Source organism: Coniophora puteana (genome assembly GCF_000271625.1).
Source record: "Coniophora puteana RWD-64-598 SS2 unplaced genomic scaffold CONPUscaffold_1, whole genome shotgun sequence".
NCBI classification, from domain to species: Eukaryota; Fungi; Basidiomycota; class Agaricomycetes; order Boletales; family Coniophoraceae; genus Coniophora; species Coniophora puteana.
Window position 1 is genome coordinate 484150 of NW_006913053.1, and position 25866 is coordinate 510015.

The following is a 25866-nucleotide window of genomic DNA, read 5'->3' on the forward strand; positions in this document are numbered from 1 at the left end:
CTGGGTGATGATTGCAAAGTAAGCGTGATAGCGCGATGGCGCAATAATGGGCGGTTATAACGAGGCTTGGGTTTTTAGTTACGTGCGCCTTCTACCTAAGTAGGTACTGTGTGCTCCTGAGTACGTCTGCTACCGAGTGATAAGTCATTATTTGATTTTGATTTTTGATACAGCAGGTTTTTCCGTAGTTAACTACAGATATTACGTAGGTTTCCACTAGAGTTCGTCGAGTCTGAACAGAACCCACGGGCCGCTTTTGTGCATTGGGAGGTCAAATAGTTGAGGGAGCTTAGCCCACACATCCTGACGTAGAGTCTGTGCGTCCCTCTTTGCCCTGGAAATGCACGGAGAGCATACTCCATCGGTAGCGTAATCTTCAGTAATAAATCCCTTCAACCCAGCTAAGACGTCCGATGACTGAAGCACCAGTTGGAACTTGGTCTCGATACCTCGCCTGTCGCATCCAAGATCACAATCTGCAAAGCGAGAGGAATTTTGAAATTGGAGAGCTTTGCTTTCCATAAATCGCTGGATGCGTTCTCGACCTAGCAATAGGCATTTGAAATCGTTTCTAGTGAGGTATGACCAATTCGCGGTTCGGCCACCGTCTTCGTGAATCTCGGCAATATTGTCGGAGACGCCCTGGTCATCCGTCTTGGCAGCCCGGTTGCAAGATATCTGGGTGCGAGAAAGATGATAGAATGCAGCTGGCAGAATGTCGTAGAGGCAGAATTCGCGGGCGAGAGAAATAGCGGCCCCTGGTTCTGGGTAAACATCGTCGTTGTGCGGTAGCTCGTCCGGCAAATTTTCTTCCATGCGGCGCGAATGGCGAAGCTCTATCTCCCCTTTGAGCTGGTCCCACTCTGGGAGTGAAGTCGGCCAATCCGCTTCGACTTGATGAACTAATCTGTGCCACACAGAATCTATTTGATACTTCTTTGCAAGACGGAGAATGCCTTCGATTTTGCTTGGAGTCTCAGGGTCATAGCGAGTGAGTGGAAACATTCTGTTACCGTCATGTTAGTTAATGCACGTTATCTCTGAAGGGACGGACTGCTCACGAGGCGTGGTAATAGAATCGAAGAAGGCTACGGACATCCTGGGGCTTGTCGTACATCCGCACAATTGACCTTCCTTTGTACAAATTGCTTGAGTCGGTAGAGTCGACCGGAAGATCGGGAAGAGTGAACATGTCGTCAAAGACGGAGGAATGCATGGACAGTATAGATTTGTGTACGCAAAAAAGGAGACCCTCTTCGCCGTGCAAGGAGGCTGCAGCAACCACCACATTGCCGTCGTCAAAAAACAGCGACTTGTCTTCTTGAAAGCGAGAGATAGTCATTTCCGACATAATGTGAGGCTCGATGCAGGCGGAGGCAAAGGAGGCAGGAAAGGCAAGGGAGACAGTATCAAGCAAATCTTTTACGCTAGAAAATCCTTGATGGGCCATGATTTGATGGCGCGCATCACGATACCAATTTACTAAGGTGGGCCAACTTGCATATGTACAGATGAAAGCGGCGGAAAAGCTCTAGATCTGGGAAGTTCGCCTTGCAAGGACTAGTAACTCAGCATTCAGTATTCAGTATTCAGTACTCGTACTCAGCGCTCAGCCTCAAGCTGAGCGCTTAACCGCCAGGGGCGGCTCGGGTGCGACAAAGCCACCCTATTGGTTTATTTCCGACCCCGACGCTCGTGTTCTTCGGACCTAACCTAACCGCCGGTATTCGGCCAGTATATATAACGACCCTGGGCAAGATCTAGCAATATTAATGCAAGCCCTGAATTCATCCGCCCGGCTTGTTATAGCATTAAACAATTACACGTCCATGCTGATATAATGTGGCCAATGTGACCACCTCCTATCTCTTTGGCCAATACGTTCTGTCATACAACAAACGCATCATGTATATAGAGGTTCATCCAGATCATTAGTCCATAGTGATAACTGTCAATTCTCCTGTGCTGCTACTTTGCGCCTGGGGCCAAAATCTGGTGGTGAAGGTGGTGTGAGCCCGGAGTTGCAAGGTGTTTGGGGCGTCGACATCTCTCTCAGCGTCAGACGTCGGGTGAGGGCGAGTTCTTGTCAGTCGCGTCAACCTGCATGGTTCAAAGTTTGGACTCACAATTAAGGGATAGGTGGTTTGCATACCAGGTCTTCCAGCCTCTGACGGGCCATCAACAAACAGGACCGTAGCATGGGCTGGAGGATAGGGTCAGATCCGGGGAAATGTTTATGAGATGGTGCCGGGGTAGTACAAACCATTGGTACGAACAACAGGGCTCAAAGGCGCGTTCTAAAACGACGACACGGGCAAAGACCTTGCCGACAACCTCCATCGTAGACCAATCGTGAACCGCACAATTACGCTGTTGATGCTCTTTTACGCCGCTATGAGGTCAACGTTAACGGGCAAAAGCGTACAAAGGCTCAATTCGAGCTAGTTCAGCTCAATTTGCTGGGTTGTGGTCACAGCCCTGCCGTAGCTCCCGCAGCTACCCAGTCTGCAGCATTCATTAACATTTGAGGCTCGTTCAAACATCGCACGTTTTCTTCGGTTTCAGACTCTTACTTCACTTGTACGAATCGTAGTGTACATCTCTCTACTATAACAATACTTGTAATGTTCTTGACTTCGTAATAGTACTTGTGTCGTATCAATTTCCTGGGATCCAGGCTCGCCCAAAGGGCTTTGTTTTTATCATGGTGTGAAGGTCAGATCTTCAGATGTGGACGTGGTTCAAGCTTCAAGGGAGACCTAGAGAGGAACTCCGAACTAATCGGAGAGACCGAGAGACCGATCCAAAGCCAATTATATCCGTGCTCATGCACACGCGCCAGCATACGCCCTCATGCGCTCTACCATTGAAGACCACACACTCGAACAACCACAAGCCAACGCCTCAAGAAACGCATACACGCAAGTCTCAGATCTCATCGCCTCTACAAAGCCACCCCTCCTCAGCTTATTGATTACCCCATGGATTCTCGTGAATTCAAGTGCGCATGCAGTTTAAACTTCAAATCCCTTCTGCGAAACTAGCGCGCATGTATCCTCCAGTTCTCACCTTCCAAGTTCCCTAGCTCTGTGCTGGGCTTGCTTGCCTCGTTTATACCTGGAGAGATCAAGAGAGATCAAGCTGGTCAGTGATGCCATATCAAGCTCGCCAGTAATGTGCTCAAAAACTTCTGTAGATGCGACGAGGACGTGAAACAATGCGGCAGGGCTCAGAAACAGTCCCAGAAGTTATGCTCTCCACCCCAACTCCTCGCATTTCCGTCCGTGTCCAACGCATGAATAACACTCCGACCTTTGGTACGATGTGCGATACTTCAAGTTTTCGCTCATCAAAGACGACATACAGTGAGATGTGTTCACCACATAGCACCTCGACGAATACTAATCCCTGTCAGTTATCGGTCAGGCGATGTTGCTGTCATCCATCTTGTCGGCGAAGCGTCCTCTTCGCAATCGTTCAGTCGGCGTCAGGTACGCATGATTCCTCGAGACACTCTTTTTACTCAGTCGTCGGTCCTTGTGAAGATGAAACGTTACCCAACTATGTGCCGAAGGTCACTTCTCTGTGTGCCATATTCGCCGTACTTGGATTTCAAATTTGTTTCCCGACGATCTCCCTTCCAGCTTCTTCGTCACGTAATCACCGACGGGCTCGACGTGGTAAGGCTAGGAGTTTTGTTCGGAAGAGCTTGCATTGGTGCGCGTGTCTCTCGTAAAACAGAGCTATATCTGACGACGATGACTACACAGTGAGAGTCAAGAAGACGATACAGCGAGGTGATGAGAATTTCACTCCGCACAAATACCGAGAAAGTATGTGTTTGGTCTGTTCTCGCCGATGGGGCCTCGGCTTGATATCTATGTAAGCTAGCGGCACCTAGCGGCACCCGAAGGAGGTGTACCTATGCATTTCTATCGTGCGATATCGAATGAAACTCAAGATGCCTCGAAAAGCAGTTGCACGTCGTCATTCGCCAGTTTCTCTGTTGGTGCGTAACTCCGCGCATATGACCCTGAGACGATGCATTTTAAATATTACAGAGGGTGAGGTGATTCCTGACGAATACAAGTGAAGAGTAAAGACGGAGAAGGAAGGTTTACGTGACGCAGAGCACAGACGTTAGGAGCGAAAGCACTTTGTTTTTCTTTATGTCGGAAGTTCAACGGGTAGTTGGTTGGTCAGGGTGTTCGTCCATTGGAGGAATCGTTCGTTTGCGTAATGGCAATGAAGAATCTGTCACGGTGTATGTTGCGTGTTGATGTCCCCAGAGGTAATGGATGGTTAGCTTACGTTGGACATTCACTTCGAGGAATAGGACGGTAGATTTCATGTTTTGGAGAGGGGGTCAGGCAGCAGATGAGTGCACTTTTCCTGGACAATAGTCTCAGGATCTAGTTCAGCTTCACGTTCTTGTTCTTGTTCTAGCAAGGTAACTGGAATCAAAGGCGGTGACGTTGGGCCTGAGTCCATCAATGTTTGTCGTAGTTTGTTCGGACCCGCGGTACGCGATTAGAAACCCCGGGCTCCGCCGCTCTCATTATTACACCATTTCCCTGCGCCTATACAATTGAACGGTAAGCATCACGTATATCCCGTACTGTGAACAATATTCGACTGAATCCTATCACAGGACTATCCCACCCGACGGAGATATCAGTTCTAATTGAGACATGACTCGCAACAAGGTTCCGAGCCGGCGAAGGTATTAAATTATCTATCGGTTTGCAGTGAGAGGGGAACTCACAGAGCGTGGACTTTCGTCTGATTCCCATCCAGGTCACCTTCCCTGCACTCGACATCCATGTCAGATTTCATGCTCTCCCTGCACGCTATTAGCCTTTCTGTAGCCCACTGGACCATGGGTTATAGAGGACCTGACAGCAACTTCAAGTTCCAGGAGGATCGAATGCGTGCCCGGGCGCAGCTCGACTCTTCGAAGGCTTTGCATACATTGTATGGAGACATGGCGCTTCAGGTGGTTACGGGTAAGGAGATTATCAAGAAGATACGGTCCCTGCCTTCACCATTCAAACGAACCCTACCGTTGGACTTTCAGTTCACCTTCGAGCGCGCTATTGATTTGGTTGGGGCAATTACGGAAGAGGTCCAGTTTTGCGAGGCTATGATCAAAGAGTACGCACCACTTACCCCATTCCCTGACGAGCAGCAAGTGTGCAATGCTCTTATCGGCTGATACGTAGTAACATACCCCCATCTATGTTTGCCTCGCGTACGCCTACATACTCGGACGTTTAAACGTTTAAGAGCAAACGCTCAACTAGACATGTGCATGATTGCGTGAATTACTAAGGCAAGTTACATACAATGGTGCCATGTTTATGCTCAAAAAGAGGACGGGAATGAAAGACACATGAGAGTGCTACTAAATTTCATAGAGCATACTCGACTTTGGTTAAAGGAGTGCTTAGACTTCGCTCCTTCTTGTGCCTTCGCTGGCGCCTCATCCTTTGCCTATGTCCTCACTACCGCCTTCGCTGCCTTTGATGGCTCCTTTGTCTTTGCCTTACCCTTGCCATTCGCACCAGCATGCTGGACGAACTCGTCTCCACTACTATCATCCGTATGCTGGCTCTTCGTCTCGTCGTCCGAATACGGAGACACCTCGTTGCCGACCTAGTCACTAATTCATAATCAGACCCATAAGTCAAAGCGACAAGAGATGGGCGAACAAAAGAACGCATATCCTTGTTCAGCACCTTGCCCAGGTCCGTCGCCTTGTGGAACAGGGTCGGGTGTTCAGTAGAGTTGTATTTGCGCATGACCATCATCCGAGTCTTCATTGCAGCCGGAATCTTCCTGTGCGCAAGCTCGACCGTCCTCACGCGAGACAAATGATTCGTCCATGCGCTTGATGACATCGTCCACTGTACTCTGCATACCCAAAACAAAGTCAGTTGAGTTCATTTCGAGTGGCAATAGGACGACGCACTGAGCCGTCATCTACGAGCGGTTTGACAACGTGTGGGAGAGCGCGGGGATGTAGCTCTACCGTGACTCGCACTTGTCGCTGGATACCTTAAGCCGCATGCGCACTTAGATGTCTGTCAGCTATGGCCGATGCATCTTGGATATTGCGATCCGTACCCGCTGCAAGGCTCTACTTTAGCCATCCATTGCACCTACTTGAGTGTCTTCTCAGACTCAGCGAGTGAGGGGCAGGAAGAGGATGTTAAGAACTAGGAAACGTACATCACACCTAAAAATGACGACGTGGATAAGTGAGATGTCAGCTGAGGATGAGGGACAGCTGGAGAAGCTTACCGATGGGCTGCTTATAATGGACGCAATCTGCAAGAGCTGTGAGGTCACAAACGACATAAGAGCGAGTAGCCAATAACTCCATCCTAGTGAGATCGCCTCCTTAGCGCTTTAGCTATGATGTCTATACACGCTTATATTGTCCCAAGCTTCAGTGTAGACGCACCAAACCACTGAAAACGCAACAAAATCAGCACAGCCTACCGCAGTGACATGGCTGAGGCATTCACCTTGATGAACGACGAAGTGCTGGGGCAAGCTGCGTCCAGTGGGCATGTACATATTATCGACGTATATTCTCCCCAGGACGAGCGGACACGCTGCGGCTAGCCTGCTTTCATGGAACATATAAGAACCCTCAGACCTCTCCACATCGCTACATACCGGATCTCAAGTCTACCCATTGGCTGACGGGTAACCCTGAGGCGACGGGCAAGGTGCGTTTGGGGCCAGATTTCCTAACTTCGTTCTGAGCAGTGTTGAGAAAAGAGTAGGACTTCCAGCAGACTCAACAAAACTGGACTGTGAAACTGTAAGCGCTTAAACGCGTTATTTGGTGGCTGGGCATCTGTCTAAGGCGGCTTTGTTGCAAGTGGATTGACCTTGATGTTCTTCAGCCCATTCGATGTATGTGTCTCGCTTATTTTTAAATGGCCGATCTGGTTCACCAATCAATATAGACGCACTGGTTATGTACGACTGGCACCCGTGTACTGAGCTACGTAGTACGACGAAAGCTACCAGAAACCGGAGATTCGCAGGGAGGATATTGTCCATGGTGAAGGTGAGCGGCTCAGCGTTATCGAGTGCAATACCCATCGTTGAGGTTATATCAGGCCTGTTGCGCGTCAGAGGTGACCAGCACAAGAATGTTGTCGCGGATGACAACGATGAATTCAGGGAGGCTGAGTAAGGCATCGAACTCCGCGAGGAAGATCTCATCCGGTACGCACACCCTCTACCCTTGACCTGCGCGTCCTTGATCTCACATTTTGAGCACACTAGGCGGCATATGGTGGCGGAGGACCACCACCAAGAGTGGAAGGAAGGCGGGGACTGCCCGATCTGTCGAGCACCAAGCAGTTACGCGCCATTGGTGCCCTCAGCCAAACGCATCTGGTTGCCGACCCCCTCATTTCCCTTACCATAGATCTTGCCCAGCTGGCATGGCATAGATTCGCAAAAGACCGATCACGCTCTCTGGCGCTCGGCGACCAGCGCCCCTCCGCCTCAACCTCCGTTTCCTTACCCGCATCCGACGTGCCCACCACCCTTCATCCCGCGAGCACCACCAGTTCCTCCACTCGCCCAATGAGGTTGTTGGACGCATAGAAGATCACAAATGCCTGTGCATGCAACGGTGGTGCAGTCAATTCTTAACTCCTCCTCTCTTTCGCACCCTCTTGCATCGGCACTTGGAAGGTCGCGTTGCCTCGCGCGGTTTCTCAACCTTGACGGAAGCCAACGAACGCAAGCGCTCCTGGACGTCGAGTTTGAGAACGAGTGGGAGACAGAAGCAATGATCAATGGGAAGGAGGACGATGCCGAGGCGGTGACGGAGGAGTGCAGGCTATGGACGTCTGGCGGTGGCAGTGCGCTAGTCAGGCCCGAGACGCACAGGAGCAACGGTTTGGTGGCGGCAGGATGGGTGTGATGGACGCGATGAGAAACGAGCGAGAGGACGGTGAGGGAAAGGGTAGCCCGATCCACCGGGCCTTCCGACGGCGGGCTGCGCTGTGTCTAACGAAAAGGTATACGAGGGGTTGGACGAGGGTCAATGAAACCTCGGAGTGCACGGCGCGTTTCGATGGTTTGGATTTCGCTTTCCACTTTCTTCTCAGTCGCCTGTATATAATACGTTCATTCAAAATCGCTGTCATTTTGCCTTAGCTGCCGCAGCATGACGTAACGGTGAACCCTTACAAACTCTCGGCTTCTGTGCGACCTTCGTCGTCCTCAGCTTATAGCCGCATGCAGTCTCTCAAACATCCCTTAAAACTCTGCCCTATGATCCATAACTTAATCTAGGCTCGATAAGTGACGCGCAGAAATGTCGTGCGCTTGTGGTCATCAGTTCCTCCAGGGACGCCTCATCATGTCCTTAAACCTTGAGCCCGAGCTCCATCTCGTGGACGATCATCATGGGGTCTGCGAAGCACTTGAAAGATTTAGGTGCACTACCGTATCATGGCATCCTCATACATCTGTTGACTTCATAAACCTCTAATGACTCTCCGATAAGTGCGGCGGATACCAGAGCGAAGATGGGCCAAGAATGATTTCAATATAGGAGAACTGAAGATCGAGAGACGATGTAGCTGCAACCGTGGGCCGGTGTGGGTTGGATCATGAGATACTTCATGAATTGCTCGTGAAATCGCAAAATGTTCACACTTTGAATCTCAAAAGATAAACCTCCGTGAAAGATATCACGAATCAGAATTCCTGCGGACGCTGCATACTGACGTCACAACACATCTTAGCTGAGGCACCGGCTTACAAGAATATCGGAACGTAGCAAAGTAGGTAGTATCTAGTGATCCTCAAAAGTGCGGTTTGGCGAAGCCGCGGCCCTGACTATGCGTGTAATAGCTGCTCCAAGTCCTCGTCTGCGTGGGGGCCCTCTGGTGACTGAAGACCCCTTGGCTGCTAAGAGCGCAAAGGAAAAGGATAAGGCCAAAGGCTGCCCACATGATCTGCGCCAACGATGGATGGATTTTTGACTCGGAAAAGGACGCCAGCAAAGAGCGCCACTTGAAGATGAACAAATACTTTGAATCGAAGCTACTCTAGTACGGGTCAAGGATCGCAAGACAGATCTATGGAATGAATGAAACTCACTATTTTAAGAACGTCCGACTGCAACACCTGCTGAATGCTGGATTTGATGCGTGATGTGGTAACCTCGGAGACATCGTTTAAAATGGAGAACACTGGGGAGGACTTCGCGGATGCGCTACAGGTTGACTGTGGGTACGATGCTGGCGAGCTTTCGCAAGTGCGCACGCTTTCGTTGAGGCTTGTCTGCGTACCACATATAACAGGTAATTCAAGGCTGTCGAGATCCCATAGAGAGCTACGTCCAGAAAGTGCCTCGATTGAGATGTCGTTGTCGTCAGTATGCAAAGATTGCAATTGGCCATCCACAGGTGTCACCAAATCCTGCCTTGCCAACTCAGCACGAAGACTCACTTGCCCAAGATCTTCAACGCACAGTAGATTGCGCAACTCCGACACCTGCTCGTTCAAACCATCTAGCTCTGCATGCAAGTCGGCGGCCTGCATGTCCATCAAACTTGATAGGTAGGTGGTTTGATCACATATGTGAGCGAGTTCCTTATGCATGAAGGACATGCCATCAGAAAGCGTCTCCTTGCTGTCACGAAGGTCCAGCTGGGCTTTCCTTAGCTCCGATAGTCCTGTCTCTATTTTCGTGATCTGAGCACCCTTAGCCTCGAGACTCTTGTCCTGCAATTCGATCGACGAAGCAATTTCAGCTTTTAAAATAGCTTCAAATTTTAGCACTGTGGCTTCGCAATTTTTTGTGATGAGTTTGACATCTATTAGCTAAAGTGAGAGCGATACCTGAATGATCATCTAGCTCCTTCTCAAAAGCACTTTGAAGAACGTCCAATCTTTCTTGAAGAACCAAGATGTTGGATTCTTGCTCAATAATTGCTGCTGCATTTTCATTCTGAGGCGACTACCGGGTCAGTATGGTGCAGACTATGCTCGAAGAAGCTTACCCCTTGCGACAGAACTTTCTGAATCGTTAAGGCTTGAGCGGTGGTTCTGGGTTCGCATTCTTTGATCACGTCTTCTAATCTCTCTATCTTGTGCTCGGCAGTATCCAGGCGCTCGCGCACGTCCGAAGGCATAGTCCGAAAGAAAGGGGTGCAGTAGCCGTCTTCGACCGTGACAGGAGTAGTCATTGGTACGAGAGCGAAGGAAGCAGTCAATTGACTCTCCTGAGGAGGCCCATCCGTAAGCTTCGAGCCTGAACACTGTTGAAAGCATGTGTCAGAACTCTCGCCGCCGTCCTCAGAGTGAGGAGTGGTAGAGTCGGCCATGATGGTGTTCGCTCAGCAGCTCTCAATTTATGCGTAGATATCCAAATTAACTACAAATCACCTACTTAACGGATCTATATTACCATAATTATTACCTATAGCTACCGGCGATATCCTACATCAAACTCTGACAAGTAATTAACCTTTGAAGACGGCCGGGCGGTCTAGGGCCGGCAGATCTACACGCGCCAGCCAGACAGCTTGAAGTATAGGATGGTACTTGATATTGCATGAACTCTAGGGATTCCTTTCATGATTCCGTGGGTATACATATTTAACGTTTAGTCGCCGAGCGCTGAGCGCTGATCTGAGACCCAGGCACTCACTTCGGCTTACTTGCAGGATATGCAGGATATGCGTAGCTACTGCAGCCCAGCTAGGTAATATCCGGAACGTGATGCCAGCACTGGTCCGGGCTCACCTGATGGCTGACTGTCTCTTTCCTCGCATCCACTTTCTTCTGACCCATTCCGCTAAAGCCACTTCATCGGCTACTCAAGGTAAGCTCTCATATTTTTCTACTAACCTGTGATTAAATCGATGGCTGATACTCTGCACTCTTCGCTCAGCTACATGATGACCTCTCAAAAAAATGGAGTCGACCCTCAAGGTCATAGTACCGACGTACGGTTCTATTTTCTCCTTTTCAGGGCGATTCTCTGACAACTATGAATAGATGCTGAAGGACGACAGCTTTACCACTCTTGCAAGAGCGAGCAATAACCGAAAGAAAGCGGAGCAGCTATCAAACGAGTTGGAAGATGAAGAAATTACACGTCTATTTACCCCGAGCACCAAACGTCAAATTTCCTTCGGAGGTGCAGCTGCCATCGCGCTCTTGACAGCCATGCTTGCTCCATGGTTCTTTATCCCGAGCTACTCTCTTCACGACTCACCCCTGAGCTTGGGCAGCTTGTCAGACGCCTTCGCTTCTCACATGTTCAATTTCGCTCCTCGGTTCTCCGCCCTGGAGGAGGCATTGGAGAGCCTGGAATTACAGGTTTCTCATCTGGAAACGCATTGCATCTCCACTAGCTCTGTGGATAAGCACGTTCGTCAAGCATTGGACCGGCATTCCCTTGCCTATCTTGGCCGAAGAGATTACGCGTTGGCATCCCATGGCGGTAGGATCAACTATGATCTTACCAGCCAGCCTTCTAGAACCACCCTCTGGCATATCCCCCTCCTATCGAGCCCGCAGCCTACACCTTCCCCCGAGCTTGCTATCGATGCAGACAACGACCTTGGTTCCTGTTGGCTTTTGGAAGCGACCTCCGGTCAACTTGGGATTACCCTTGCGCAACGGCTTAAGGTGTCCCATATCACACTCGAGCATGTACCACGTCAGGTTTCAGATATGAGGCTTGCACCCCGTCAGCTATTGATATGGGGGATGGTAGACGACGAGTCTGCCATTCATCGAATCCAGGAGGCTTCCATCAATTACCCTTCTTCGTTAACCAACCAACTCCAAACCAACCCTTCTCCGCGAATTTCGGCAAGCCAAATTTTTGTTCCCTTGGTTTTGATCGAATATGACATACTTTCCGACGATTTGATACAATCCTTCTCTGTTATAGAGGACTTTACATTACTGGACGTCGCTTTTGAGACCATGGTAGTAGATATCTTAGATAACTATGGTGGGGAGGAAACTTGCTTGTATCGTGTTCGCATACATGGTGAAGAAGCTTAGCCGTACGGACATGCATTTTGCTCAATATTGATATCTTAGATCATCCACCAGGTTATGAATAAGCTAGACGTATAGCTAGTTGGATACGCAATGCATGTTTTTGAACAAGGCCTATCGACAAGTCTCCGTTTCTTCCTAGTTTCACTCCCTTCACCTCCCGCCTGCGCCGACTCCCGCCTTAAAGCTTAAAGAGAGAACTCCACGCCATGTCGCACATCGTCATTCTTTTTGATGATGACAATGTAACTGTTGCTGCAGCTCGCGTTGCGATTGATAAGAGGACGAGCGTAATTTATATGAAAGGTTAGATCATGTTCGCCGACGGTATCAGTTGAGATACCCACTTGTTAACGTAAGGATCACGGGCCCCCCAAAGGCGTGGCTATCGACACCTCCCGCTTTGAAACGGACTCAAATTTCTGGCATGTCCCTTTAGATTCAGTTTAAGATGGAATTCTGCTTGGTACAGGGACCCATGCTCACCTCCTCGATTGCTTCCTCAACGCGGCTCTTGTACTCCGGTACAAAGTGGTTGCGCATAAAATCCGGCGCAGCGCTTGTACATCCACTACAGTCCGCAGCAGCAGTCGAAAGCGCTTCGCCCACTCTATGATCAGCCAAGACAGACTGCGCGTCCAGATTGCCTGAAACACCTCGCTCGTCCCCTTCACGAAATCTACATACCGCTCGGGTATTGTGATGCTATTGGTGTTGTAGCCGCCGGGGTACCGCGGCGCACTGACTCGCTCGCACTGTTGACGCGGGTGCTTCGTGGGGAAGGAGATGGGCTGACGTAGTTCTTTGACGACTCTGCAGCTATTCCGCAGCAAGAGTGACAGTCGGTAAGATGGATAAAGAGGGCCCCGAGTGTAGCGTTAGACTCGGTTCGGCGCGCCTAGCAGCAGAGAAAGTTGGAGTACGGTGCTGCTTCCTATGAGATCCACAGTCCGGGAGACATCAGAAGGCTGCAGGAGGCTAAGCGTGCCCTTGAGAATGCTCGACGAGAAGGCCAGGAATGATCTGAAACCCGGAACACAAATATCTGAGGAACTCAGGACAATGTCGCATTCAAGATTGTCAAACGGCGCTTTCGCCTAGCGAACCGGATAACCAAAAGTCGTAAAGTGGACAGACGATGTCATCCTTTCGAGAGCTGTCGAGCGAGGGCTATGTTAGATTGAGCCAACTTTCGCAGTGTTCTATCCTAACCTGTCTGACAAAGTCGACTAGCAAAGTCGAAGCATAAGGTGGAAAGTGTGCTGTTTGACGTAACCGATGGCCAGGCTAACATACTCCCGAACCTCACCGCGCTTGTTGAGACACCTAACGAGCATGGACGGGCCAAGCCGCTGTGACCAAGGGTGTTAACGCGGGAGTAGCGCTAGAGCTGGAGGGTGATGTTGTAGAGCTGCTTGACGGACTGCATGGGGCACTGGGAGCCGACCTTGCGTACCGTGACAGGCGATTTCTCCTAGGTCTTGACGCCGTCAAGTAGCGACCGAGGAGCTGAGCTTGCGATCCTCGAGGGCCCCAAGCGAGTAGCACGGCTTCGCCACAGGGAAGAGAGTACATCGATGAACGCCTCATGGTTTCCATAGGTATGGCTGATCTTGAGGTGGCTGGGTGGAGCACATCGATATTAATGGTGTTTGTTATTCAAGAAGTCGAGATGAGCTGCCCCTTGTCGGCGTCGGAAGCTACATATTCATTAAGGCAGGGGTCTTAGGTAAGATCATGAACATCCCATCAATTCCCCATCTGTACTGACTGGATCATAAGTCTCATATCTTTTTCTTCTTGTCCTCTCTCCGTATCGATCGTCGAAACACACTGACGATGCCTGCCGCTTCTGGTGGGTCAGTCCGCAGAGGCAAACTGTTTCTTTGCCACTGCTCTACGTGCAAAACAGGAGAGCCCGTACTCGACATTGACGGTAATGTGGTATTCGGCGATTGGGTTTCCCTCATGACGCTTCGTCGCCATGACCTCGATACGCAAATGCAGAGTATGGGGCTTTCTAAAAGTGCTGCTCCTAGCGAAAATTCCCAAGCTCGAAGAACCGAGGCCGCCCTGCTCGCATCGGCTTTGTGGAAAGAACCCCACGGAGAAGGCGATCAAGGACTGCCGGTACGGTTGAGTGATCTTGACGAGGATGATGATCAAGAACCGCTCCTACACACTCAAGATCCATCTCAAGATATCGAGCAATCCGTGGTGGGGGAGTTTCTATATCTCACACGTATACACACTGATCTCTGTTTAGATCCACGACTCACTGGAAACCCACTTGGCACCCCTCAATGATATCACTGAGAATGACCCCGAACTTGCACGAGTAAGTTATTTAATCAAGCGCTCTTCATGCTCTAAACTTTGCATAGCGTACTATCAAGCTGATGGGAATGATTAATTCCGAATTAGACCTCACAGGACGTGCTTTCAACAGCAGTCGTCTGAACCTTGTCTTCAGCCAAGATCATCCCGATCAACCCCTTCTCTCGTCAGATGAATCAAATAACGATTTCATTGTTCATGAAGCTTGGCTCAGAGATATGCTATCCAGACTAGACGAGATTGATACCGGGCGAAACGCAGACGTTCAGGGTAGACGTCGTGCTCTCGTACGGAGGCTTCTTCGCGAGCTGGACGACCTCGAGGACCTTAAACAGAGTCAGTTTTTAACGCATCAGGCTAAGGAAGAACTTGAACGAAGAATAAGGACTCAGCCGGGTCCACGCCTGATATCAACGGGTACGTTGTTAACATTCCCTTCAAGGTAAAATAATTAACCGGTCGAATTTAGCTCGGTACTTTGACCGTAACCCCTACCTCAAAAATTCTGCACTTTTCTTCGGTGCATTCCTTGTCGTCGTTCTTCATATCTTGGGAGGCGTTTCGCGCGCCGACATAAACTTCGTCCTGTCAGCAATCAGAGTCCTCATCGTTTCGGTCTTTTGGTTCAAGAGACAGACACAGACCGGAGGGCCTCTCACTCAGGCTGAAGAAAATTTCCTAGACGATTTCCCTCTAGATTTGCGAACTGCTCTATCTAGATTCGATCTCAAGTCGGACCAGACCAAATACGCTTGCTGCCCCAAGTGCTTCGCACTCCAACCACTCCCGCTCCAGTCCCTCACTTGCTTGAATAAAGACGTTGATGATCATATCTGTCACACCTCTCTCGTCAATCTTACTCTGGGAGGGAAGCAGCTTCACCATAAACCAATAAAAACATTTGCCTATCAGCCCATGTCCTCCTGGTTAGCTCGTTTGTTTTCTAGACCCGGGATCGAGGAGTCTCTCAGTTCTGCCCCATCATCTGATGGGATTTGGAGGGATATATGGGATGCGAACGCTTTAAGAAACCTTAAGTCTGCCGCTAAATCCCCCTTCACGCACGCTCCCGAAGGTTCTGTTCACCTCGTCTTCAGTCTGTTCGTCGACTGGTTTAACCCCTATGGGAACAAGCAGGCCGGGAAGCATCATTCAACGGGGGCCGTATATATGGTCTGTCTGAATCTACCCCCCCATCTTCGCTACAAACTTGAAAATGTCTACCTGGTGGGCGTAATCCCTGGCCCCCGAGAACCGTCTCTCGATCAAATTAATCATCTGTTGCGTCCGCTCGTCGACGAGTTGCTGGCGCTGTACGAACATGGCATTATACTCGACCGTACTTATGCATCCTTCAATGTGCTCATCCGGGTGGCACTTGGTCCCTTGATCTGTGATCTTCCCGCAGCCAGGAAAACCGCTGGATTTGCAAGTTATGCAGCTGACATGTTTTGCTCGTTTTGCCGGTTATCTAGGAAGGACATAAGCAATCTCGCTAAAGGGTCTTGGCCACGGCGTACAGAAGCTCAACACCGACAAGACGCTGAGACATGGAGGAACGCGCGCAGTCGGAAAGATCAAGAGACGATGTTCAGTAGACGCTATGTACGGTGGTCTGAACTCCTGCGCTTGCCCTATTGGGAAGTCACAAAATTCACCGTCATTGATGCGATGCACAACTTATTTTTGGGCGAGCTGCAGCATCACTGTCGAAACGTGTGGGGCATAGACATCAAATCAGGCGAAGCGGGCCGAAGCAAGATTCAGCCACATACCCCCAAACGGCAGGGCGACGAGCTGAAGAAGGTCAAATCTGGGGTAATCGCCTTGTCGAAGAACAAACTCAGCAACATCCGCAAAGGTTACATCACTGCCGTCGCAGCCTTGAACGGAGTGAATGTACCGGGTTCCACAATCACAAAGATGGCGTACATTTCCGCCCTACTTGACTGGGTGAGGATACAGTCATATTGGATCGCAACTAGCTAATTAAATCATTATTTCAGCGTCGAAAATACCCGCTGGCCGATATTGTCTTGCCCGATGTTATGGAAGAGCCCACTCAGGACTTTGTCTTGGCTGGATCCGACACAAGCGCAGATATATCAAAATACAAGGTGCTTTCGAAAGAGGTTCTTCAGTTGGTTCAGGAAGATATGCGCCATACAAGCCATCCTACTTGGCTGTCGCGGCCTCCACCTGACTTTGGTAATCTCAGTCACGGGAAGCTCAAAGCTGACCAATGGCGGTCTGTGTGTCTCGTATCGCTGGTGATAACCTTGGTCCAGTTATGGGGAGCTGATGCACACGAGCGTGACGAAAAGCTTCTCCGAAACTTCATTGATCTCGTCATTGCCATTGACTTGGCCACTCGTCGTACTACCTCACCAGAACGTATTGAACTTTATAGGATTCATATGACACGCTACTTACGCGGTCTTCGAGACATCTTCTCTGATCATTCTCTCGTTCCCAATCACCACCTCTCGCTTCATCTTGACGAATGTTTGGAACTTTTCGGCCCTGTCCACGCTTGGTGGTCGTTCCCCTTCGAAAGATACAACGGAGTCCTCAGGGACATCAATGTGAACAATAAACCAGGTAAGCGCCCCTCAATGAAGTGACAACCTCGGACTTAGCCTCTTGCAGATGAAATAGAACTCACGTTCTCGACCCACTTTAGTATGGCCTCAAATTTGCGTGCTCTAATCGCGAACATGTCATTTCCCGAGGGCAAATACTTTGTCCGTTGCCGAAACCAGCTTTTCGCAGCATTTTCCTCCATTTCGACGCAACCGCTTGACAGATCCATCCTCGGGGACCGTTGTGAAGATCCAGCAGAGGTCGACATTATTAAAGCACCAAGACGTCTGATCCAGCTAGATGAAGAATGCTATTCCACACTTCTTACCCTGATCAACCAGCTATCCGGTCAGAAATTTCGCGCTTGGCATACTAGAAAGCGTGGAGACGGAAGTATACTCCTGGATCGCGACGTTGCACTGGTGCCAATAGTAAAGGCGAAGACTTTGAACGTCACATTATCCGCAGCTCGCGACCGCAATGCGCATTCTGCAGGCAATTCCTATGTTTTATTCCGATCTTCGGGCGCGTCGCCCACATCACATTGCCACGCTGGCCAGATTCACTCGATATTTTACCACACTCGTGTCGAAAACTCAGTCAGCAAGACCGAACCTTTCTTGGTCATCGGAAAGTTCAAGAGCCTTACCGCTGCACACACCATTCACGACCCCTACCGTGGTTTCGAGTATCTCAACGCTTGGCTATGCTACAACGAGAAGGAATCCCAGGAGTTCGTGGTGAGGTTGGATGATGTAGTTTCACAGTTTGCGTCTTTTGTATATGCACCACCTGGCATTGATCAAGACTGTATTGTGGTGAGGTCTCTAGATAGGGTACGTTCTCAGTTTGCTTTTACTACTATCGCCTAACGCGTTCAAAGTCATGACCAGGATAAGCCTGCACTGTATTCGCAAGAATAACTTGACACTAGCAATGGCAATCTTGATTCACCAATCGTACGCAGAGGAACAGGGGGGCATTTCGTACAAGAGGAATGTGGTATTAGTAACGCGGTAACGCGGTGTACTGAACGAGAACGATATCATCCTATCACGAGAATGAAACATGACTGATAGCAACGTGTCCCAACCCAGCCACATTTTGTATGTTAGCGAGTTTGCGCAAGCCGAGGCGGGAACGGTAGCTAATTAGAAATCAAAGAAACCGGGTGACTCGGACATTGAAGGCAATATGGATCGCCTTCCTGGAGATCTGATTACGATGGGCTCGCCGTTGGTGGATTGAGATCAACTGGATTATGATACAAAGGTCTAGCCATGCAAGGTTACAGTTCTGATATCAATGCGCAAGAAAGTCTGAGATACGGATAATTCTATTCAAGCGTTGAAGCGAGACCTTGATGGAAGCAAGTTTTTTTACCGTCTCATCGCAATGCTTATAAAAGAAACCAGGTTAGCATGATAACGACCACTATCAGTAGAGCACGCACGTCGATGAAATCAAAATCTCGGGGCGGACAAGGACTTGCAGCTTCAATCCCACGAGCGGCCGACATGCAAGCACGAGACCACGATATATTATTAGCTGGGGGGGAATCAATTGTTTTAGAAGTGCAGAATTGAGGACAAGACGGACACGTAAAACTCGCGGCTAAGAAGCGACGCAGTCTTATCGTCTAACCCAGAAGGTCAAACTTTTGCCACCGAAGTCGCGGTCTACCGGGTGGACCAAGCCCAAGGCCCCGCTCCGCTTGAATGATAGGATGCACGTTGCATTACGTTGCGCTGCACCAGCGTTGGTGCCGCACCCTTGGAAACGATATCTTGACTTATGTCTGCAGAGATTTTGTCCTGTAGGGAACATAAACAGTCCTGGCACACGATGGTGAGCAACCGCCGTCAGTGCCTGGGGCTTAAACAAGGAAAACCACGCACAGCGCCAATAACAACGGCCTCCCTTCCCCTATTCTTTGCGGCACCGGATTGCAGGACCGAAGAGCCCATGCCGTCCTTGAAATTGCCCTGCTCAGGACCCATAGACAGAACGCCAATACCTGTCGCGATGGTGAGGTGCTTGGATTGAGCGTCACCTCGCTGCCCGTACGATTAACAACGACAGCCAGCGCTTCATCCTGTTGTAAAACACCGACATAGGTTGATTAGAAAATTCGAGGAGGCCCACGAATCGCATAGGATTCCGCAGAGTCTGCGGACTTCGTGCGGCCGATGTACTGGGGGAGGTTCTGGAGGTAGGTATGATAAACGACTGGAGAGTAGTAGAAGGTTAATGGGGTGAGCTGGGATAAAGCAGGGGCGTTGACATACACGAGCTGAAGCGGGCGGTCATAAAAGAGCAGGGTACCTTGGGGTCCTATGTCAATGCTTTTGCTTGTGTAAGAACGATATGGCATGAATCTCACCGGTTACGCCAGACACCGCCGACGCAAGGTATCTTCTCAGTAACTAATGCGCGAACGCCCATGTGACGGAACCGTGCGACACCCATCAAGCCACACTAACCACCGCTGGCTGAATGATGCACATCAGCCGCTCGTCCAACGGGAATCAAGCATTCACTCACCAATGAGTACTATCGGATCACTCTCGATAGCCTCAACCTCCTTCTCCTTGTCCTCTTGTACAGGGTGATCCTGAGCGCCTTCAACACACGACGGACATGAATATAGTAGCGAAGACGTACCACACAGTGCATCCAGCTAAGCATTGACGATGGTGCTACGCCAGTCGATTTCGATGGTCCTAGTTAACTGGGCCAGAGTTTCCTGCCGATGTTCGTCAACAAAAATCCCCAACATGTCTATAAATTTGCAGAATGGCTGACCAAGTATCGGTGAAAAAGCCTGAGCCCCGGGGTGTACTGCCTTTTCCAGGTAGGAAAGGTTCGTAGTGATTATCCTGAAGGAAAGTCGTATAGGTGCGGAGAGATATAGTGCCTTCGAAATTAGGGATCATGACAGGGGGTGTCGATAGCGTGCAAAGGAACCCAAAGTCTTATCGTTTCCGATCATAATCGTCGAGACTAATGGGCTAAGCAGAAAACCTGATACTCACCAGTACTCCCCACAAGTATCCGCCCCGCGCCGTCGTACATTAGCTCAAGCTATGCTTGTGCCGTGCAGCAGCGGTTGTGAAGCCGCTTGGGCACTACTGAGAGTATACATGTTGCGGGAAACGAGATGGGTCAGAAGGTTAGAAGGCGTGTTCCGTGAAGAGAGCTCAATGTGGAGGCGAAGCAGCGTACGTGCGCACCAAGCAGCCCAGCGGGTAGTTACCACGTGACTGAGTACAAACACCGAAGTCCGCAGTGTTAATTACATTTCCGCGTAGCATCTCTAACTTGCTCCTCCACTAGCTTTACGACAAGTCTTTGTCCACGCTGTGGCTTCTATAGTGTTTATCACCTCCTTCGCTGTATCCATATGCCTCAAGTGGCCTACTTGCGCTCTTCGAAGTTGGCTGGTGCCCATGCTAGCGTCATAACCTGCCTCTGCCTGAGTCCTAATGGGCTTTTCCTCGCCGTCGGCTCTCTCGAAGGAAAGGTCTCTGTATGGTCGACAAAGACTGGCCGCCTCTTCTTTGTGGTGGAAGGACCCGTTCCTGTTCTATCTTTAGTGTGGAAACCCTCGTCTGAATATGAGTTTTTCATTGGACAATCAAACGGCACCCTAGTGCATGTTCACATTCGGAAGGTACGCAACAGTCGCCCGGAGAGTTCATACGTCCACTAACCTTGGGGTGATGTGATAGCATGAAATATATGCAACCGGATTTAGCGCTCACTCTGATGTTCCTATCGAGTCATTAGCCATCAACGAGTGCTATCTGGCAACTGGTGGATGCAACGAAGTGCATGTTTGGAGGGTGGACGAACATCGTAAGCCTACCAATTACTCTTCGACTAATTGCTTCTAATCACTTTCTGTAATCATGTAGTGATAATTTCGCCGCTATCTCAGCTGCACAAGAGCCCGGCTATCAAGTTGAATGCGCAACGCCCCGTGTTGATAAGCGGGCTGCATTGGATCAAAAGCTCGCACTCCTCCAATGTCCTCGTTGTCTGATATGTATACCATGGTGCTACGTGAGTTGGCCTAAAGCCACTGATTTCTCCGGATTATGATGTTGATTGCGTGCGCAGGATATGGGATCCGATCACGAACAAAATGCTTCGATACCTGCCGCTTAACACAATGATGTGAGTTTGTGCGCTATCTACTCGTCTTACATTTCCCAAGAATCTTGCTTACCATCAGTTACCTAGTGGGGGGACTTCTATCACCCCCGACTCCAAGTTCATAGCGATCTCGAACATGACCGAAGGGTTTGACATCTGGGATCTTGATGCTGGGAAGCACCTGGCGTCCTATTCTCACCGCTGCGACCACACTCTTCGCGTCCCGGTCAAATTCGTGCAAAAGGGCCAAACGCTCCTTGGTGGGAGTACAGTTGGGCGTTCATGCGTCTGGGATGTTGAGACCGAAATACTTACTCAAGACCTTCGTCACGGTATGTGGGGAATGTGTTTTCTTGATGCCGTACTTCTCTCATTCTAATTTAGACAAGGGGATTGTCCTCGCCATTGATGTAAGTCGCCTAATCTGATTCGGCTGCTAGCATTTTTGTAATTGTAGTAGGGTCCAACAGGATTGCATGATCGACGTTGTATCATTGCTGTTGCGATCAACCCCCTCGAAGATGATTGTTTGCCGTACGTCCAACTTTGGCAGGGGCGTGACATGAGTACGTGATCTCCTAGCTGGTCTGACTTCATTTATTCTCTCTGACATTCTATTCAGAGCCTTACTTGAGTATGCTTTCTAAGATTCAGAATTATAATAAGCATCGAAGCCCAGTGAGTGACATTCAATCCTGCACCCCGTCGCTAATTTCTTACAATATCAGATATGCTCCTATATCGTGTTTATCTTCGTGGCCTACGTTATTGCCTGCTCATTTTGGCTTTACAGAAATCCCCACCTTGTATCGCAGTTCATACGTTTCCGTGCTTCAGACTGATTTCTTACACGTCACTCCGCTCTGTAGTGTCTCGTTCTTATTCATTGTACATCACTTTGATCTCCTGGGTTTGCACGCCTTCAATGGACGGTTTTTATTTGGTATGTACGACATGTGTTTGCAAGTCCTACTCTGGAGGTGGAATAATAGATGATGTCCCGTTGGCGTATTGCTTTCTCCATGTCCCCTCCTGCACTAACGATAGGCTATCTCCTTTTGTCATGACCACATATCGGTCCTCGTTGGTCCGATGGCCGTAGTTGATCCTCTGCCAGTCTGGCGTACCGTTATTCTCGATTGATGTACAAATCCACACCTGGCAGCCTCCGAAAGCCCGGTGCAAGAAACAGTCGCCCACGTGAACGTCGCCCTTGACGGCGGGCGGAAAGCTTATCAAATCCACTGCCCGTGATTCGAAGTAGTGAAATCCACGACCCTCCCCCGCTCTAAACCTTCTACCAGTCTTTCGGCCCGATACCTAGCAACGATGTCAGACGATAAGGCCAAGATTGGATGAACGTAGAAATTACTAAAATGCGATGGCCATGACAATCTGTGTGGGATGAAGGTCCCAGGTCCCCTACCGCTTCTGAGATAGGGACAGAATGGTGCGACGGCGTACTTTCGCGTGAGCTAAAACAATATCAGCCGGTGACAGAATGCATCAGGACGTAGATGATCACCTAGATGCGCTCAGGGTCTTGGTACTACCGCTTGGTGAGTCGTCAAGACTTCTGAGGCCAGGCATTAGAGAAGCTGGCATCATGCGATTGGATGAACGAACACGGTATTTTCAGACACATCCGGAAGATCAGGACCGGGTGTGATTGTAGGTGGTTTACTGAGAAGGAATTCAGTGCTAGCCCGTTTATCGAGGATGGGTTCATTTTCAGCTGGTCTGTCGATGATTGAATCAGCTTCATCCGGGTTATTGACGGGTGAAGCTACGGTTTTTTCGTCGACAGTGGGTGAGGTTTCCGCTGGCTTGTCTGATTCACTGTTTCAGGGATAGCATGCGTGACAACCCTTTGGCAAAAGAAAGGCAAGCTTACCCAGGGACTTTCTTCAAGCAGGTTTTTAGCGGGGACAGTTTTTCGCCAAACGACCACACTATCGTAGCTCTAGTTAAATTTTCTTCCCTAGCATCGTTGTCCCATCCTATCGGTAAGGGCAACTGCAGCAGAGTCGGTGTTTCCTTGTCGTTACTAAGCGGAGCACCGGCTTTAAATAACCATTTCCTGTGTAAGTCTAACGGTGAGTTAGATTAGACCGTAAGAACTGAATCCAGCAAAAACTTACCGCTCATGGCCCGTTCTGATATGAGTGATTCCTAGAGTCGAAGTAGTCTTCCCTAGCTATGTCTATAGGCAGACCGTACAGCTAGACCAGAAGATAGTCGTTCTTGATTTCTCCATCGCGAGACCCATTTTCCAAAATTGATCTCACGTTCAGGCCACGCTGCCGGCTCCGGCCTCCCGATCGCGACAAAGTATATACGGATGCCCAACTGCCGAATCCGACGTGCCAACTTCTCAAACTACCTATGCACATCGCTACAGTGGAATGTGCTTTTGCGTGAAAACACGTCGAGGTTCAGACGTCCACCAGCGGCAGCTGCCCCCGGCCGGGCCAAGGCATCTAGGCCAAGCCCCAGGCGACCTTCCTGAACGCTCCGAGAATCATCACACGACCAGGTCGGTCCCGCCGGCGAGCACACCATTAAGTCGAGCTGCCAGAGCAGCTCGTCCTCCCCGCTGTCTATCGTCAGTCGCAATTCGCGAGCTTTCCTCGCCAATTAAATGTGTGTCAGCTTTCATTCCTGCGTCCGAGTCCCTGGTACCTACTTACGAACCCTCCTTCAGATCTACGGTTTCATGCGCAAGGTCATCCTGCGCAAGGTCGATCCCGCGATTGACGACCCCGATGCTAGCACCTGTGTGAGTACTAGGTTCATCTTACACCCCTAAACACGTTGCTCACTGCCACGCCATAGCCCATCCGACCCTCAGCAGGAACTCTTCCCCCGACGCCGTGGCCAATTTCAAGCGCCCGTTCCCGTCACCGTCCCCAACACTGTCGGCCACAAGTCGACTCCCTCAATGGGGAGAGCTCGCGGCTGCTCGGTTCCAGGCTCCTTCATCCCTCTCAGCCAGGGAGGTGCTGCCGGCTGGGGATCCTCGTACCCTTGTTCCACTCTGCCCCCCCTTACTGTTCCATCGGACCCACCAGCGTCCCACCACCACGGAATGTACAACCAGAACCACTCCCACAATCTTCACCCCATCTCTCCCGCCGTCGAATCTCCCTCGACCCAGTCCAGTGCGATGGGGAGCTCGCGGCTTCTCGGCTCCAGGCTCCTTCACCCCTATCAACCAGGGAGGTTCTGCCTGGGGATCCTCATACCCTCGTTCCACTCTGCCCTCCCTTACTGTTCCATCGGACCCACCAGCGTCCCACCACCATGGAATGTACAACCAGAACCACTCCCACAATCTTCACCCCATCTCTCCCGCCGTCGAATCTCCCTCGACCCAGCTCAGCGCGATGGGCTCTGGCAGCGGGTATAGTCACTCCACTCACAGCCACAACGACACCATAGTTCAGTCGTCGCAGTATCCGTACTACGATCAGAGCTGGTCCTTCCCTCCCAACGGCTCCTCGAGTCACTCTGGCAGCCTGTCGTCACTGTTGAATCCTCCGAACTCATCGGGCTATAGTCGCCCCACCCCCACCATCAATACTTCGTATGCTTCCAACCATTCTGGGATGCCTATCCACAACGACCACTCTCCCCCTTCGTTGTCTCCGGACAGCCGCCCGACAACGGGATATTCGATGTCGTCTGTCTCGTCGCTGCCCTATGAAGAGGCACATCACCATGGGTATCACTCGATGGCCCATGACGACTATTCGCGCCCGGGTTCCAGTCACCATCGCCCTAACTCCCCCGGTCTTTCCCGCCCTCCGTCGTCGACGAACAAGTACGCCCCGCTCAGCATCCGCCGTCCTCGGCGTCATAGCCAGGTGATGAGTCCCTACCCTTCGCCCTACGATCATTCGGACCGCCCATCTACGTCTCCCCACCCTCTCGACGATGGTAGCATGCCTCGAGTTCGAAGCATGATTCAGCTGCCCTCCGCTGACTACAATTTTGGGGGCGGCGTCTCTCAGCCGGAGTTTGCATACTCGGCGGGCGTTGGTAGTGCAGCATCCATCGACTCATTGGATGCACGTGGTGGATGGGGGCAGCACCATTCTGTCCGACTTTCGACAAGTACTTCGTCGATCTCGGCTGCATCACATACCTCCTCATCACAAGCGAACACGCTTCCCCTTGATGACGGGTATGGCCATGGTGGGACAGGGATCAACAGATGTGAGTAACCTATTAGTCCTGCAAGTCTTATTGCTTATGTTCATGTCTGAACTCTAGTCTCTCCCAACTTCGGCTTTGTGCCCATGAACGAGCATATGCCTCCCCAGTACACCAAAGCGGCTGGCGAGCTGTAGACCTACTCTTCCTTGCATTACATAGAATTCGGCACCTGGCTTCTCATATCTCATATTCCGGTATTTGTTCATTGTCTTTGCTCCCGGACCTGTCCTCGTTCTTTACATTTCTCACTTGTGGTTTGGATCTTGATAACAACAAAATCGACTGCTTACATTGGAGATTGTCTTCGCATCTGATTCCCTCACAAATACCCCTCACCATTGTTCGGTTTCTGTCCATCTACACCTTTCTGCTCACAATGTACTTTATCCCACTCCCGTGAATGTTACCCCTTCCTTCGTTGATATACTCTGCGCTCATATGTCTTGTGCAGGGCAGCAAATGCATCAGGAAACTGTGCCGCATAATGTACGGCCTTGCGCGCAAGGT

At 50.3% G+C, this 25866-nt stretch overlaps 9 protein-coding genes across 9 annotated transcripts; 5 read left to right on the forward strand and 4 right to left on the reverse strand.

Moving 5' to 3' along the window:
- Positions 1 to 216: 216 nt before the first annotated feature.
- CONPUDRAFT_46875 (uncharacterized protein) lies at positions 217 to 1216 on the reverse strand (the record flags this gene model as incomplete). The annotated part of the gene is made up of 2 exons (XM_007764432.1): positions 217 to 1006; positions 1062 to 1216. 2 exons carry the CDS (start codon positions 1214 to 1216, stop codon positions 217 to 219), a joined length of 945 nt encoding a protein of 314 aa, XP_007762622.1.
- Positions 1217 to 4822: 3606 nt separating this feature from the next.
- Positions 4823 to 5215, forward strand: CONPUDRAFT_148158 (uncharacterized protein; the record flags this gene model as incomplete). The annotated part of the gene is made up of 1 exon (XM_007764801.1): positions 4823 to 5215. The coding sequence occupies one exon, from the start codon at positions 4823 to 4825 to the stop codon at positions 5213 to 5215; it is 393 nt and encodes a 130-aa protein (XP_007762991.1).
- Positions 5216 to 5493: 278 nt separating this feature from the next.
- On the reverse strand, positions 5494 to 5900 carry CONPUDRAFT_148159 (uncharacterized protein; the record flags this gene model as incomplete). The annotated part of the gene is made up of 2 exons (XM_007764802.1): positions 5494 to 5655; positions 5712 to 5900. 2 exons carry the CDS (start codon positions 5898 to 5900, stop codon positions 5494 to 5496), a joined length of 351 nt encoding a protein of 116 aa, XP_007762992.1.
- A 613-nt stretch (positions 5901 to 6513) lies between these two features.
- CONPUDRAFT_68657 (uncharacterized protein) lies at positions 6514 to 7954 on the forward strand (the record flags this gene model as incomplete). Its single annotated transcript, XM_007764450.1, has 7 exons — positions 6514 to 6568; positions 6607 to 6737; positions 7027 to 7084; positions 7137 to 7209; positions 7236 to 7245; positions 7306 to 7616; positions 7723 to 7954. 7 exons carry the CDS (start codon positions 6514 to 6516, stop codon positions 7952 to 7954), a joined length of 870 nt encoding a protein of 289 aa, XP_007762640.1.
- A 1498-nt stretch (positions 7955 to 9452) lies between these two features.
- On the reverse strand, positions 9453 to 10370 carry CONPUDRAFT_148161 (uncharacterized protein; the record flags this gene model as incomplete). The annotated part of the gene is made up of 3 exons (XM_007764803.1): positions 9453 to 9462; positions 9515 to 9768; positions 10047 to 10370. The coding sequence occupies 3 exons, from the start codon at positions 10368 to 10370 to the stop codon at positions 9453 to 9455; spliced, it is 588 nt and encodes a 195-aa protein (XP_007762993.1).
- Positions 10371 to 10946: 576 nt separating this feature from the next.
- On the forward strand, positions 10947 to 12066 carry CONPUDRAFT_68659 (uncharacterized protein; the record flags this gene model as incomplete). The annotated part of the gene is made up of 2 exons (XM_007764451.1): positions 10947 to 10994; positions 11047 to 12066. 2 exons carry the CDS (start codon positions 10947 to 10949, stop codon positions 12064 to 12066), a joined length of 1068 nt encoding a protein of 355 aa, XP_007762641.1.
- A 6596-nt stretch (positions 12067 to 18662) lies between these two features.
- On the reverse strand, positions 18663 to 19671 carry CONPUDRAFT_148163 (uncharacterized protein; the record flags this gene model as incomplete). The annotated part of the gene is made up of 7 exons (XM_007764804.1): positions 18663 to 18797; positions 18882 to 19000; positions 19051 to 19071; positions 19129 to 19308; positions 19467 to 19475; positions 19528 to 19597; positions 19648 to 19671. The coding sequence occupies 7 exons, from the start codon at positions 19669 to 19671 to the stop codon at positions 18663 to 18665; spliced, it is 558 nt and encodes a 185-aa protein (XP_007762994.1).
- A 715-nt stretch (positions 19672 to 20386) lies between these two features.
- CONPUDRAFT_148164 (uncharacterized protein) lies at positions 20387 to 21028 on the forward strand (the record flags this gene model as incomplete). Its single annotated transcript, XM_007764805.1, has 3 exons — positions 20387 to 20656; positions 20715 to 20841; positions 20901 to 21028. The coding sequence occupies 3 exons, from the start codon at positions 20387 to 20389 to the stop codon at positions 21026 to 21028; spliced, it is 525 nt and encodes a 174-aa protein (XP_007762995.1).
- A 102-nt stretch (positions 21029 to 21130) lies between these two features.
- Positions 21131 to 25493, forward strand: CONPUDRAFT_148165 (uncharacterized protein; the record flags this gene model as incomplete). The annotated part of the gene is made up of 6 exons (XM_007764806.1): positions 21131 to 21162; positions 21229 to 21473; positions 21526 to 21551; positions 23846 to 23918; positions 23977 to 25359; positions 25417 to 25493. 6 exons carry the CDS (start codon positions 21131 to 21133, stop codon positions 25491 to 25493), a joined length of 1836 nt encoding a protein of 611 aa, XP_007762996.1.
- Positions 25494 to 25866: the final 373 nt, after the last annotated feature.